At 38.9% G+C, this 13,762-nt stretch overlaps 1 protein-coding gene across 1 annotated transcript in view; it reads right to left on the reverse strand.

The window, feature by feature from the left end:
• The window catches only part of CCDC192 (coiled-coil domain containing 192), a 253,306-nt gene extending 245,257 nt beyond the window's left edge, over positions 1 to 8,049 (reverse strand). Inside the window, exons 1-2 of the mRNA XM_030926857.1 lie at positions 7,931 to 8,049; positions 3,216 to 3,267 (exon numbers count right to left, since the gene is read on the reverse strand). Of these exons, the coding sequence (XP_030782717.1) occupies positions 3,216 to 3,267; positions 7,931 to 8,049 (171 nt within the window). The remainder of the gene's footprint in view (positions 1 to 3,215; positions 3,268 to 7,930) is intronic.
• Between the last annotated feature and the right edge of the window lie 5,713 nt (positions 8,050 to 13,762).

A 13,762-nucleotide genomic window follows, 5' to 3' on the forward strand; every position in this document is an offset into this window, starting at 1 on the left:
TTCAGAGGGAGTGGTCCTGATCCTATTTAGGCCAACCCTTCTTGCAATAGAATTATTATTTCCTAAACAGTTTCAAATGAGATAATTTATATGCACTAGCTATTCTGTCAGAAGATGTTAAAATGCAGCAAAAGCAATAAACAACATTCAAATTCTCCAGCAGGCCCACGGTATAGATAGGGTTGAGATAAATGGGGACTACCTGGCACCTGAGAGTAAATTTAAGTGAAGTCTTACTGGATTATCCCATCAGGTTCCTGCGACAAAGTAAACACATATTCTTTGATCACTTAACATCCGGAGCTCCTTGAATCTCCCCAAATCTCAATTTCTAAACTGGTAATAATAATAATAGGAAGAAAATTATCAATATAATAATGACGATGCCAGACACCACCCTCATGTGCTGCTCTACAGATTCAGAGGGACAGGGAATTTCAACCACCTGCTACTATGCCTGGAGCTCAGTCTGTTTGTTTTATTTCAAATGATATAGATTGAGAGTGTCCCAGAGATTATTAGAGCCCAGTCCTTTCTCTAGGAATGCACAATTTACCAGCAGAGTTCAAAAGTCAAAGTAGATTCAGAGAATGGTGCAGTAAAGGCAAATAAAGAACCACCAAGACACAAAGGCAGAGAGAGCAGAGTTAATTCTGCTTGGTGGTCAAGAAATCTTCAAAGACTTGAAAATATTTTCTCATCTCTGTCTTCTCGACCAAAACTAAAAGCAATTATTTAAAAGAGGCAACTGAGATCCACCACCTGCAATTTGGTTCCTCATGGTTCACAGCAGAATTCATTCTGCTGAGTTCTGTGCTCTGTGAGTTCCATGACTTAAAAGGGACTGTGTTGTGAAGCGAGGCAGCAGTAATCATGGATATCACTACCACCTTGAGGTCTCTAATCCCAACTCCCTCCAGCTAAATGTATTTCTTTAGAAATATTAAAAAAAAAAAATCAGAAACTGAAGCAGAACCAGTTCCTTCAAGCCTCAGGGATCCCAACCTTGCCAAATGTAAATTGGAAGATATGGATTTGGAACTCCAGGAAGCTAATTGGAGCCCTGGGTAGAAATCCTAAAGGTAGTAGGTAATTGGCACCTTGTCCTTTTCAGTATAGATACTGCCCACGAGAGGGTTACCTCTAGGGTGCTGGTTGATTAGCATCCTTAAAAGACAGGGCAGTTAAGTAAAGATTGCTGACCTGAAGAGTCCCATGTACCAAATTCAAGGGTCCCTACCAACCAGAGAAAAACTATTTTCATATGGTCCAGTGAGGCACACTCTTTGGGCAACAGTATCATAAACAGCTCCATTAAATGAAGTAAAACTTCATGATCAGGTTTTCTTAGCTTACAAAAAGCAACATAAGATTAAATTATCACGAGAGTTAGAAAATACATTTTTAATTGAAACCAGACTAATTTGATTTGCCTTTGGCTAATATTTATTCAAGAGAAACTCTCTTTCTGAAAATTATTATACATTTGAGAGCTATGTCCAGTTTGTTTAGGACCAGGTAAAATAAACTACACTGAGAAGAGAGATGTTAACATTTTATGATCAAAAATAATTGCACAGAAGTGAGATTCTAGATCTATAACTCACAAGAGAATCAATTGTTCTTAGCTGGTGATAAGGTTTGGATTTGTGTCCCTGTCCAAATCTCATGTTAAATTATAATTTCCAAGTTGGAGGAAGAGGCCTGGTGGAAGCTGATTGGATCATGGAGGCAGTTTCTTGTGAATGGTTTAGTACCATCCCCTTGGTGCCTTGGTGCTGTTCTCATGATGGTGAGTTTTCAGGAGATTTGGTTGCTAAAAAGTGTGTAGCACTGGCCCTCTCTCTCTCTCTCTCTCTCTCTCTCGCTCCTATTCCCACTGTGTGAGATGCCTCGCTAACCCTTTGCCTTCTGCCATAATTGGAAGCTTCCTAAGGCCTCCCCAGAAGCAGAAGCCACTACGCTTCCTTTATAGCCTGCAGAACCACGAGCCAATTAAATATCTTTTCTTTATAAATTACCCAGTCTCAGGTATTTCTTTAGAGTGGTGCAAGAATGAACTAATATAGCTAGTGATGCTGGGATTGCAAGGGAGCGGTAGGCCAAAACTGCTGAATCCAGAAAGAAATAGAGAAATTAAAGAACAAAGTCCCCTGGCCCGCAGGGAAGCCCAGTGGAATGCTATCAATTCCAAATAACCATGCTCCTGTGCACTCTCAGGCACTTAACCATTTTCACATCCCAAAAATCTTATTTGAAGTAGACTAGTTAAGTCTCATTATCTTCATTCTACAGATGAAAAGTAAAGTTTGGAGAGTTTAAATGACTTGGCTGTCATCACACAGGTTGGAGATGGCAAATTTTGACCTCATTCCAAGTCTTTTGATTCCTAGTCTGTAATTTTTCTCCATACTACACTGCCTCTATATTAGAGCTAAAAAGATTATTCCAGAAATATCTCTGGTAGAGTCCAGAGGGTCTTCAACCTGAATCAAAGGAGATTGGGGAAATATAGACAGCTGTATTTTTTTATTTGTAAAGAGAAATCCTCAAACTTACATGAAACTAGAGAACTGGTATAATAATTTTCTGTGTACCCATCACCCAACTCCAGCACCTCTCAGCAACCCACAGTTTCACTGAAGGCCTAGGGAGGGACCCAGTGGTGCTCGGGTAGAAAGGACCCAGCTTTCCCAAGACATAATGGAGCTCATGGAGGAAGAAGTCTTCAAGGGTCAGAGTGACTTACTTGAAAGAGAAGAAAACTAGATAGTATCTGGAATAGACTGTGATTTAAACCTAAGTCTAGCTAAACCAAATAGTGTGTTGTACCCAATGTGTATCATTCATGTGTGAATTCCAGGATTTCCTCATACACAAGCTGACACTTCAAAAAATAGCCCAGGATGTCTACAGTATTGTAGGGCCACAGAGAGCAGTGTGGCATTTATTACATGTCAAAATAAGAAAGGCCATGCCACATCACGCCTAACTTTTCCAAAGCTCCAGTAACATCCCATAGTTACCACTCCACTCCACTTTACCTCAATCTTCTACTTGGAAAACAGCTTTCTATGTTTTATTTCTAAAATCTTTACTAGTAAAATATGAAAACTAAACAATATCAAGAAAACATCAATATTAATTAAAGAAGTTAGTTTCATGACCTACAATGATTTTTTAAATAAAGAATTAATGCAAACTTCATTTCTTACCGATACTTTGTTTTCTTGTTGTATATCTGAATCTGAAGTTCCAGACGTCATGCTGAAATAAAGTAAAAGTTTAGAATTCCAAAATTTTATTTCAGGCACTCATGTGCGCACACACACCCCCGCACCTACATTGAATAGATCATTACACTGTAACATTTAAAGTAAATTTTCTAAAGTATTTCCTCCAAATGTCAATTTCTGGACATTTCTAAAGGAAATAAAAATAGTGGAATGTAAACTTTACTCACAGAAGATAAAATAGCCTTTAAAGGTTCTCTTGAGAATAAGTATTCTGAACAGTACAATCTGTTCTGAAAACCTGAAAAATCTGGTATTTCAACTGAAAAAAAAAAAGTGGAGAGAAGAAAGCATAACCTCATAAGAATCAGCAGATGTGGAGAATTCTTTGTCTCCTACGCTGTTCTCTCTCTCTCTTCTCTCTCTCTCTGTCTCCTGGATCATTTCCATTAGCTTATAAACATGTTGTTATTTATCATGCCTACAGCCTTCTTACTGCTTTAGTTTCCACTTGATTATACTAACCTCTTTTGCTTTTCAGGTTACAGAAAAACGATATTCTCACTGTCTCCAATTCTTCCCCTTCTATTTTTCTTTCTTTTTTTCTAAAGCCACTGTAATTAGACTAGTGCCACCACTAGTACCTTTCCACAGAAACTGCACTTGTCCAATTCACCAAAGATCTCTGCATTCTTATACCCAGTGATTATTATTCACAACTCACCTTAACAGCTTTTGACATGACTCATCATTCTCTCTTTGAAATACTTTCTTCACTCAGTTCCCAGCACATCCCAGGGCCCTGGAATATTTTTCTCTAAGTCTATCCACTTGGCTTACTCTTCCTTCCTTCTTGTCTTTTCTCAAATGTCACCACTTCAGTGGGACCTACCATATGTTTCTTATTTAAAATTTAACCCGTCACCTCATCACCATACTCTTTTCTCTGTGATAACTTATCACATTCTAACATGCTATATAGTTTGCTTATTTATTATATTTTTTATGTCATCTCCCAACTGAAAATGTAAACTCCTTGAAGATAGGAAATTTTTTCTGTTCTTTTTGTTACTCTACCCTCAGCCTCTTAAAGAAGGATAGGATGGTCAATAAATATTTGTTGAATAAATAAATGAATTATCTAATAAACCTCATAGATTTAATAGGTTCCTTTCTGTTGTTGCCAATCAATAAAGCCTTACATTTTTCCCCCCCGAGATGGAGTCTTGCTCTGTCACTCAGGCTGGAGCTCAATGGCACAATCTTGGCTCACTATCTCCGCTTCCTGGATTCAAGTGATCCTCATGCCTCAGCCTCCTGAGTAGCTGAGACTACAGGCGCCCACCACCACGCCTAGCTAATTTCTGTATTTTTGGTAGAGACCGGGTTTCACCACGTTGGCCAGGATGGTCTTGATCTCTTGACCTCGTGATCCGCCCACCTTGGCCTTTCAAAGTGCTGGGATTACAGGCGTGAGCCACCGCGCCCAGCCAATAAAGCCTTACTTTTAAATCCCAAGGTACTTTCATTATTTCCTATCCCACTATCTTCCTCATGAATATATAGTTTTATTTCCATATGACTGTGCACATTTCTCTCTTTTACTTAGTTTTCAAAAAATTTGAAATCATTTACAAATGTTCATAAAGTAATCAGTGACTACTGAACAAAATTAATTAAGTTCTCACTTACTGGAAGGAGACACTGGGGCTCTAAGAGATGTAATTGCTTTTCTCGCATGACACCCTAATCAGCAAAAGAACCAGTATTTTGGTACTTTCTACTTGACAACACCTCTTTATCATGAAATGGAAAACAAACTCTTGGTCATCACAGTTACTGGACAAACCAACAAATGGCTTTAAAGGATCTTAATAAACTGAGCCCTCTAACAAATTTTATCTTCTATCAGTGAAACTCACGAAACGGATGTTTTCCCTCAACTGAATGGCCTAATAGTCCAGAGTGTGTGTTTATCCTTTTCTTAGTTGTTTCCTCCGGCCAGAACACTCATACTCTCTTCTCTGCTTGTTGAAATCTTACATGTCTTCACACCCTAACTCAAATGCTGCCTCTCCCTGAAGGCCCTCTGACCCTACCAGTCAGAAGTATTTCTTGCCTTTATATTGCACAAGCAGGTTTTGGGCATCCACCTCTTGCAGCCCTTATTATGGTTCATGATGTATGTGAGATTTCTCTGCCTGTGTTTTGCATTTCTCAGTAACACCCTCATAGGGGACAAGGGCTGTGCTTCATGTATTTTTTATGCTGGGCAAGAAATTCATATTCAGTCGCCAAATGAAACCAAACAAAACAAAATATGTGAGTGCAATACCCTTATGTGCATACTCAGATGTGCCACAAATGCATCACAGAAAGTACAATTTGAGACTACTTTTAAAAAATAATGCCTGAAACAAAACTGGTGATTTAAAAATGAGAGCTTTGGCTGCCTGACAATTATATTTAAAGGTCATGAGTCATGGCCTCAGAGTAACCATGGTAACCCACATACACAGGAGAAGTCATGTTGTACAATAATTAAGGGGGGAAGAAAGCTTTAGAAAGCCTATTAGCTTTGAGATAAAGACAACATATAATTAATAAATGTGTTTTTGAAGTTTGTTTTTTATTGCTTTGTTTTCTTACTTTAGGGTTCACTGGAAACCTGGAAAAACTTTAAATTTCTACTGGCAGGGAGTAATGAGATGACATATCAACCTTGCATAGTTTTTTTCTCAGTGCGTTATAAGAACATTGAAGTTTCCTCCTTTAAATGAAATGTCTTTCTATCTGGTTTCTAAACTTTTTACTTCATACTTTTTATGTCAAATTGGAGGATTAATTAGTCACCAATTAGTCTGGGTGAATAAAGGATTTTAATAAAATTGGTGAGGAAATACAGCTATTGAGCACTTAATTTTTATAGGAGAGGATTTCCTGGGAAAATTCTGTTCCTTAGATTAATTACATCCAGGGCCTAACTCTCCCTTACTTAGACAACATAGGAGCAAGTTCCCATTCAGTTTATGTAAACTGCGGAGAAGGTCTGTTTCAAGGGCATGAGAAGAGAAAAGTGGAAGGCAAAGGAGAAGGGAAGGCAAACAAGACACATGGGACCGGTTTGTTCCTGCTTAGAAGTGAAGAAGCTGAACTGAAGTCACCTACAGATCAACAAGAATAGCGCGACACTCCCCAGCCTCCTACCTCAAAAGCCCGGCTTTCTACCTGCACAGAACACTCAACTCCACACACCAGGAGTAAAAAACACTAACAATAATTTACACAGAGAGCAAAGTCCTGCTTTTCACTTGTTTTTTCTGCTGATTGTATACTGGGCTATTCATTTGAAAGTTGTTCATCACAGGGCATTTTCCTCCATTTGGTAACTTTATGTTCAACTTTCCAATTGCCTACATATTGATATGTTATCTCTTCAGCTGCTTTGTTCTGGGAAAGTAAAAGAAAATGAGTGTTTGCTAAATTTCATTAGCTTTAATAAATGGAAAAAGCCTTACTCCCTCCCATAGATTATGTAATTTTTGAGGCTTATGGAATCCTTTGCACAAATAAACAACATTTTACATAAAATCTTAGATTTGTGAGTTTCTCACATCATCCACAGACCATAGACCCAAGGTGAAAAGCAAATAAAAACAAGGCTCGCACATTCACATAAGGAAAACACGTTTTAAAACTTAACAAAGCAGGCCAGGCACAGTGGCTCACGCCTATCATCCCAGCACTTTGAGAGGCCAAGGTGGGCAGATCACCTGAGGTCAGGAGCTCAAGAGCAGCCTGGCCAACATGGTGAAACCCTGTCTCTACAAAAATACAAAAATTAGCCAGGTATGATGGCAGATGCCTGTAATCCCAGCTACTCGGGAGGCTGAAGTGGGAGAATCACTTGAACCTGGGAGGCAGAAGTTGCAGCGAGCCAAGATTGCTCCATTGCACTCCAGCCTGGACAACAGAGTGAGACTCTGTTTCAAAAACAAACAAACAAAAAAACAAACCAAACCTTAAAAAACCAGAACCATGGTTGCATGTGAACATCCCACAAGGATACTGCCTTATAGGATGTAGCTCCTGCTACAGAGATGTGGTCAACTCTCACTCAAGATTTAAAAGAAAATTGTAAATGGAAGATATTTCCACATTTGAAAGGGAAATGAGTATGGTGTCAACATGCAAAATTTCTAGTAATTAAATGCAGATCAATTAGAGAAGTGAACTGTACTTCCATTTTTCTAGCCAGCATTGATCTAGGTTTTTATGTGGGGAACCTGTAGAGGAGGAATGACCCAGCTTTTTGTGTGTGCACCTCTTGGCAAGAGGGTAGTGAAGATGACATTTCATTTCAACTGTAAGAAGGCTGGCTTCAAACCCTCTCCCTTCCCACATCAGCAAAATGGCTGTGGTGGGTGAGTGTGTGATTTTTAGAAGACCAAGTAAGGGACAATTTATTTGTTCTACAAATATTTATTGAACTCCTACTGTGTGTCAGGCCATGCCCTATGATCTGGGAAGATGGCAGCTTTCAAGGGAGGGGTCACTCTCCAGGAAAGAATAAAAAAATCTGTCTGTTGTTATTCCCCAGACTTTAAAGAAAGATTTTCTTTGAAGTACTGAGTGAAAGCTACTTTATCCAGGAATTCCCATTAATTATTTTGGGATGAGAGGAGCTGGGAACTCACCTGCTTCTCTCTGAGGTGTCAGACTCTGGGACCACAGACTTCTTGCTATAGCATTGTCCCATCTCAAGCCAGGCCCACTGGGATCCCCTATCCTTGGGACAGACATCAACAGGCATCATTCCTTAGAGTTGCAGAATCCCTGCTATTGCTCTGCTGTCCCTTGTTGCTAGGCTACCACAATGGCTGTGGAAAAGACAGTTAATTTCCCAAAGAAAAAAATCTCGGGTACAAAGCCGCAGTAACCTCTCAAAACATCTCACAAATCAGATCCAGGCATGAGAATAGGTGAAGAATCACCACATAGTCATCATTTCTGTAAAACTCATTCAAAGTGGAACAGAAACAGTGGTTTTCTGCTCAAACCAAGGCATGTTTACATCCAGAACCAATGCTAAGGAAACAGCCACACTGCTGTCTGAGAGGGGTGCACACCCAGAAATGCATTGGTTTACAGGCAATCAGTGATTTCACCACAAACCAACCCCTTATTATGATGATCTGCTTTCCCTGGGACCCACCGGCCACAGACAGAACACCCCACCTGGCCATATTCTCATGAAAGCTTCTTTCCTAACACAGGATTGTACAAGTGATTCATTGTGCCCGAGTAGCTGGTATTTTGCTCATTGTTCACCTGCAGCCGCTGCTCCAACTTCCCTGTCCAAAGACACCACCTACTTTCTCCCAGCCAGTTGCTACATCTCTCCCTGGATGCCTTGTAGACCAGGTGAACCTGTATCCACTTCACTTTCTGCTCTGACAGGAAGTACATGTAGGATCCCTGCAGTCAACAGCTAAGAATCACTCCTGGATTGTGGTCTGTATGTGCTGGAGTCACCCAACCTAGTCACACTGCTCATCCTAAAATAAATTGGATTGGCATGACAGCAATGTTTCTAATCACAGAATTTGTTTCTAGGGTTAGAGCATTATAGAGCAAGTAACTACAATAGTAACAGGAATGAATATTAAGACTTATCTATTAAAGAGTATAATTAGCATTTACTTCTTCAACAAAACTTCAAGTGACCCAGCCCCTCAGCAAAACAACCCTATGAATAAAATTAAGAACTATTGAGCAGTTGTTGTTCTGGATAGAAAAGCCGGCACTTAATGGGTAGCTGTGGAAAGACAAGGATTGGGCAATTGGCCTAGCATGTAGTTAGCAGCCTGTTGGGGATCAGAAATCATCTTACCTCTCTATGCTTTGGATTTGTTACTTTAAGAAAGAACCAAATTAACCAGGTGTGGTGTTGGGCGCCTGTAGTCCCAGCTACTCGGAAGGCTAAGGCAGGCGAATGGCATGAATCTGGGAGGTGGAGCTTGTAATGAGCCAAGATTGTCCCACTGCACTCCAGCCTGGGCAACAGAGCGATACTCTATTTCAAAAAAAAAGAAAGAAAGAAAGAAACAGAAAAAAAAGAAAGAACCACTTGAACTATTTCTGTCATCCCTTCCAACTCTAACATTTTGTTCTGTTTCTTTAGCTCACCTCATTAAAAGAAAAAAACACAAAAACCACAGACCCACAGAGTAGACTACACTTTAGTGCATTTTAGAGGAAATGTCCAGATGTTCACCGTGTAGTTGCAGTCATATTTTATAAAAGAAAAGTCATTTCAATGATGGCTGGTGAAAGGCACTGTAGGCACTAATTATTTGTAATGGTTATTAATCTTATCATACATCTAGCTGATCAAAAAGAGAGGTGGAGAGATATGGCTAGTACAAAAGCAGACTTTCAAAAAGTCCTTGAAAAACAAAGTGACTCTTCCATTCCCATTTCTCCTTTAAAAAAATACTGCATGGGAGGATTTCAGAAAGTGGTGGTGAGGAAATTGGCTGGGTCGTTAAAGGCATATTGACCTACAGAACTCTAAACATGCTAACTAATAAAATTAATGGTATTGTTCTTTTATAATTAAGGAAAAGTACTTATGAAAGTCACTCAAATGATTCTATTTTAAAAAGTTGAGCTGTAGTTTAGAAAAACTACATTTTCCCCCTCTAAATGTAAAGAAAACAAGGAGGTATTATAACAAAACTTCTAGAAATACATATAAATCATTGACACTTCCAGCATTAACATTGTTTTAAATCGAAAAAATGCTGTAAGCTCATTGGGGATCTTGTAGATTATTATGTACAATTTAAAAACTTACCTTGTGGCCTATCAAAAATATATATTTTCTTAGAATCAGAAATCATATAATGCTTATACAACAAGGAAGAATCTTAAGAATATGCATATTTTCTGTGTTCCACAGCTCGTGCTTATCAGGTTGTTTTATCTAACTTAGGTGAGTAAATATCAACAGGATCAGAAAGGAGAATGGAAGGGAGAACATTGCAATGAGAAAAGGGCAAGACAGAAGAGATAATAGATTTACAATGAATTGGTGTGACTGAGGAGAGCAGAGAAAGCTGCAGTGGTCCTTTGGAGTCTCTGCTTAGAAAATAGCCCTTCAGCTTCATCTGTCCGCTCACTCTTTTGTTTGTGTATGTATTTGTTTATTCACCAAATATTTATTGAAAACTCACTTTGTGCTAGGCAAAGTGCTCAGCACGAATGGAATCGATGCTGTTCCTGCCCTCATGGAGCTCATTATTCTATCACGCTATCATTCTAGTAGCCACTAACGTCTTATTGGAAAAAAGTAATGAAGCACGTTTGGGATTCCCAAAAAGCTCTTCTAACTTAACAGATCCCAAGCACTGAAAAAATAAAAAAATAAGTAAATAAAAGTAAACAGGGGCACTTCCTAGCTTTTCCTCCTGGGGAGTTAGAATCTCGTAGAGAAAGATGACCGCTCTTCCCAAAGTTAAGCTGGGAAAGTTCACTGTGTTCTCGCTGTGATGAACACGTGGTGACTGTGCTCATGTCTGAGAGTCTAGGTGAGTGTGTCTGTGCTAGGGGAGGACAAGAGGAAGGGCGAAAGTGACAGAGAAACCAAAGGAACAGCACACAAACAAGTACAGGTCAGGCCATGAGTGACAATAGCCAAAAAGTCTTTCAACTGATTGCAAAGGCTTTCCTCTGTTTCTCTTAAGAATTAGCCAGGTCGCTTGTCATTGTTTTTCTGACCTCTTCCCTGTGTCGCTGATTGCTTGACACAGTGGGTCTAATTATCTCCAGACTCCCAGCCTGTTTTAATGAAGAGGGATGTTTATCTATATAAGCAGACAGACTTGTCTGTCCCCTTGGTCCTAAAGTTTTTTCTTGGGAAACCTAGGGATGAAACTGACAGCTGTTAATGGATCAGCCAGAATGTAAACTTTTCATTTCTGGCTTGTTTGTGGCAAGAAATAAACATTTCTTCTCCCTCCTTACTGTGCTTTACTGCATTGAGCAATTGTCATTTGAAGATTCCTAGCAGTATTTGATTTTCCTGTGAGAATGGCCTCTCTCCTCTCATAGTTGGCTTTGGACTAACAGTAAATTCAGTTCCCTAGCCCCCGCCAAATAACCTTTGGTGGTGCAGACCCTGTCCAGACAAAGGACTACACAGCATTGAACTTGGCTCATCAGCAACTGGATCCTGGGTCTTTGAATCTCAAACAGTTAACATAAGAAGGAAAGAAACGGTTGAAGTTCTAGTTATCTGTTTTATAATTTATCCCACAAATATTTATTAAGGCTCAGTTTTGCCACAGACACTGTTCTGGATGCTTATATGACAGTGATAAGCTGGACAAAGTTGCTGCTCTCATGAATTTCATACTGTAGTTGGTAAAGGGCAATCAAACAAATACAGAAGATAATTACAGACAGACACAAGTGCTATTGAGAAAATAAAACGACGTCATAAGACTAGGACCAGGAGGTGACATAGAGCAGAGATGTGAAAGACGAGAAGAAACCAACTTTGGAGCGCTTGCAGGGAAAAGTGTTGCAGCCAGTGATTCAGCCCCGTCATCACAGAAACATGCTCAAGTAGCACCATTTAAAGACAAACAAACCTCCCTTGACCTCATCTCTTTCTATGCTCCCTTTCGTGAAACATTCTTCAGAAGAGTGGCTTATTTTTCCATTCTCTCTTCAATCTCCTCCAATCGAATATTCATAGACTCTTCTGAAACAGCTTTCATTTGGTGGCTGCCAACCTCTATCTTGTCCTTAAACAGCAGCATTCTGACCTAAATTTTCCTGTTATAAGTCTTGCTTCTTAGTCTCTGGAGTGGTCTTGGTTTCTGCTCATTTCTAAACTTAACTCAGCCTTCTCCTGATTCCATGAGCCCCAGTATGCCAACAATTAATTCCTTTTTTCTCTTCTAGCCAGAATTGCTTCCTATTACTTCCTATGAATAAATGCCTAGTTCACACACTTATATTTTTCATATTATTCTTGATTTTTACCCAGGAAACAATTGTTCAACTTACAGCACAATCTCTGTTCATTCTTTTACTTATATACACTGTTTTCCTTAAAATGTTACTACTGTGTTGGTGAGTACCGAATTATGGTTTTCCTAGGATTGATTTACCTTTCTTTATAACATTCACTTCTTGAGAGTAGATCACTTATTTGGAAACATGTATCATTGTCTCGTGCCTATCACAATGCAAGCCATTAGAGATAGGCATGGCTCAAAACAGTCATGGTTTCAAGACATATTTGTTAGACTGCTATCCTCACCAAGGTCTTCCAGGTTGTTTCTGCTGTCAGAATGTTTTAAAATATTCTTCATGTCTTTTCTAATGCTTTGCTACTCTAGGTTTTGTGGAATCCAGGTTCTTTATGTCCCTAGTTTTGTCTCCAATAACATTTCTTAGAAATTTATTAGCTGTAAAATTAAATATAATTTATCTAAATATTTCATTTAAAAATCATTTTCATGTACTTTCAATAAAGAATCTTGTCTCAAATAAGTAAAAACAAACAAGACAGTAGGGAATCCTAAGAAGACATTTCTCAAAAATCATCTTCCAGGATTTTCTGATGGCTTTTTGTCAAATGGATGAAGATATTTTGATGGCTATTGTACTGTGAAGGATGTTTTCAGCTACAAGTAACAGAAAAGGTGACTAATGGTAGTTAACTCATAAGGGAATTTGCTGGCTTATGTGACTAGAAAGTCCAGAAGTTAAAGGTACTTCAAGGTTAATCGTTGATATTATCAGCATGTGGTATCTTTCCATAAACAGTGTGGCTTCTTCTGAGGGCTGGCTTTCCTTGTGGGCATGGAGTGGCTGCCAGCAGAACTGGGACTGCAGATGACTTTGTTCATGGCCAGAGATAAAGACAGAGTTGCTTTCCATGACCTTAGAACAGAAGTCCTATGTTTTATTCTAATTGACTGATCCTAAATAGGTGATCACTACAACTGAGGACATGTTGACTAGCTTCCATTTGAAATATATACCCACCCCAACCAATCACTGTGACAATGAGAAAGGATCCATCAGAACTCACCCTTAGAGCTGCCAGTGGGATCAATCCCACTCAAATTCCAGGGCTACTACATAGAGGGGAAGGGTGAAATATATATGGGAGCTCTAACACTATCCAAAGCAGGTATATATTTGCATATAATTTGTGTATAATTCACATAAATTTCTCATTTGATTATTCAACCATAGAAATAATAATGATCATATCTTACTAATATAAGGTGTTGCCATATATACATGTTTTATATCTTTTTGATATTATCTAGACTAGAAAAATATTCAATAAGATTAATTTATTTTGCAACGATTGCAGTTGTTTCTCTCTTTCTTTACTTCTATCCTTTCTTAATGAGGTATAATGTACCAGTAAGGAAAACAAAAAGTTAAAGAAAGGGTGAAGAGAACAGTTAAGACTTTAATCTGAAAAATAATTTCAGGAT

This window comes from Rhinopithecus roxellana, chromosome 3 (genome assembly GCF_007565055.1).
Source record: "Rhinopithecus roxellana isolate Shanxi Qingling chromosome 3, ASM756505v1, whole genome shotgun sequence".
Lineage (NCBI taxonomy): Eukaryota > Metazoa > Chordata > Mammalia > Primates > Cercopithecidae > Rhinopithecus > Rhinopithecus roxellana.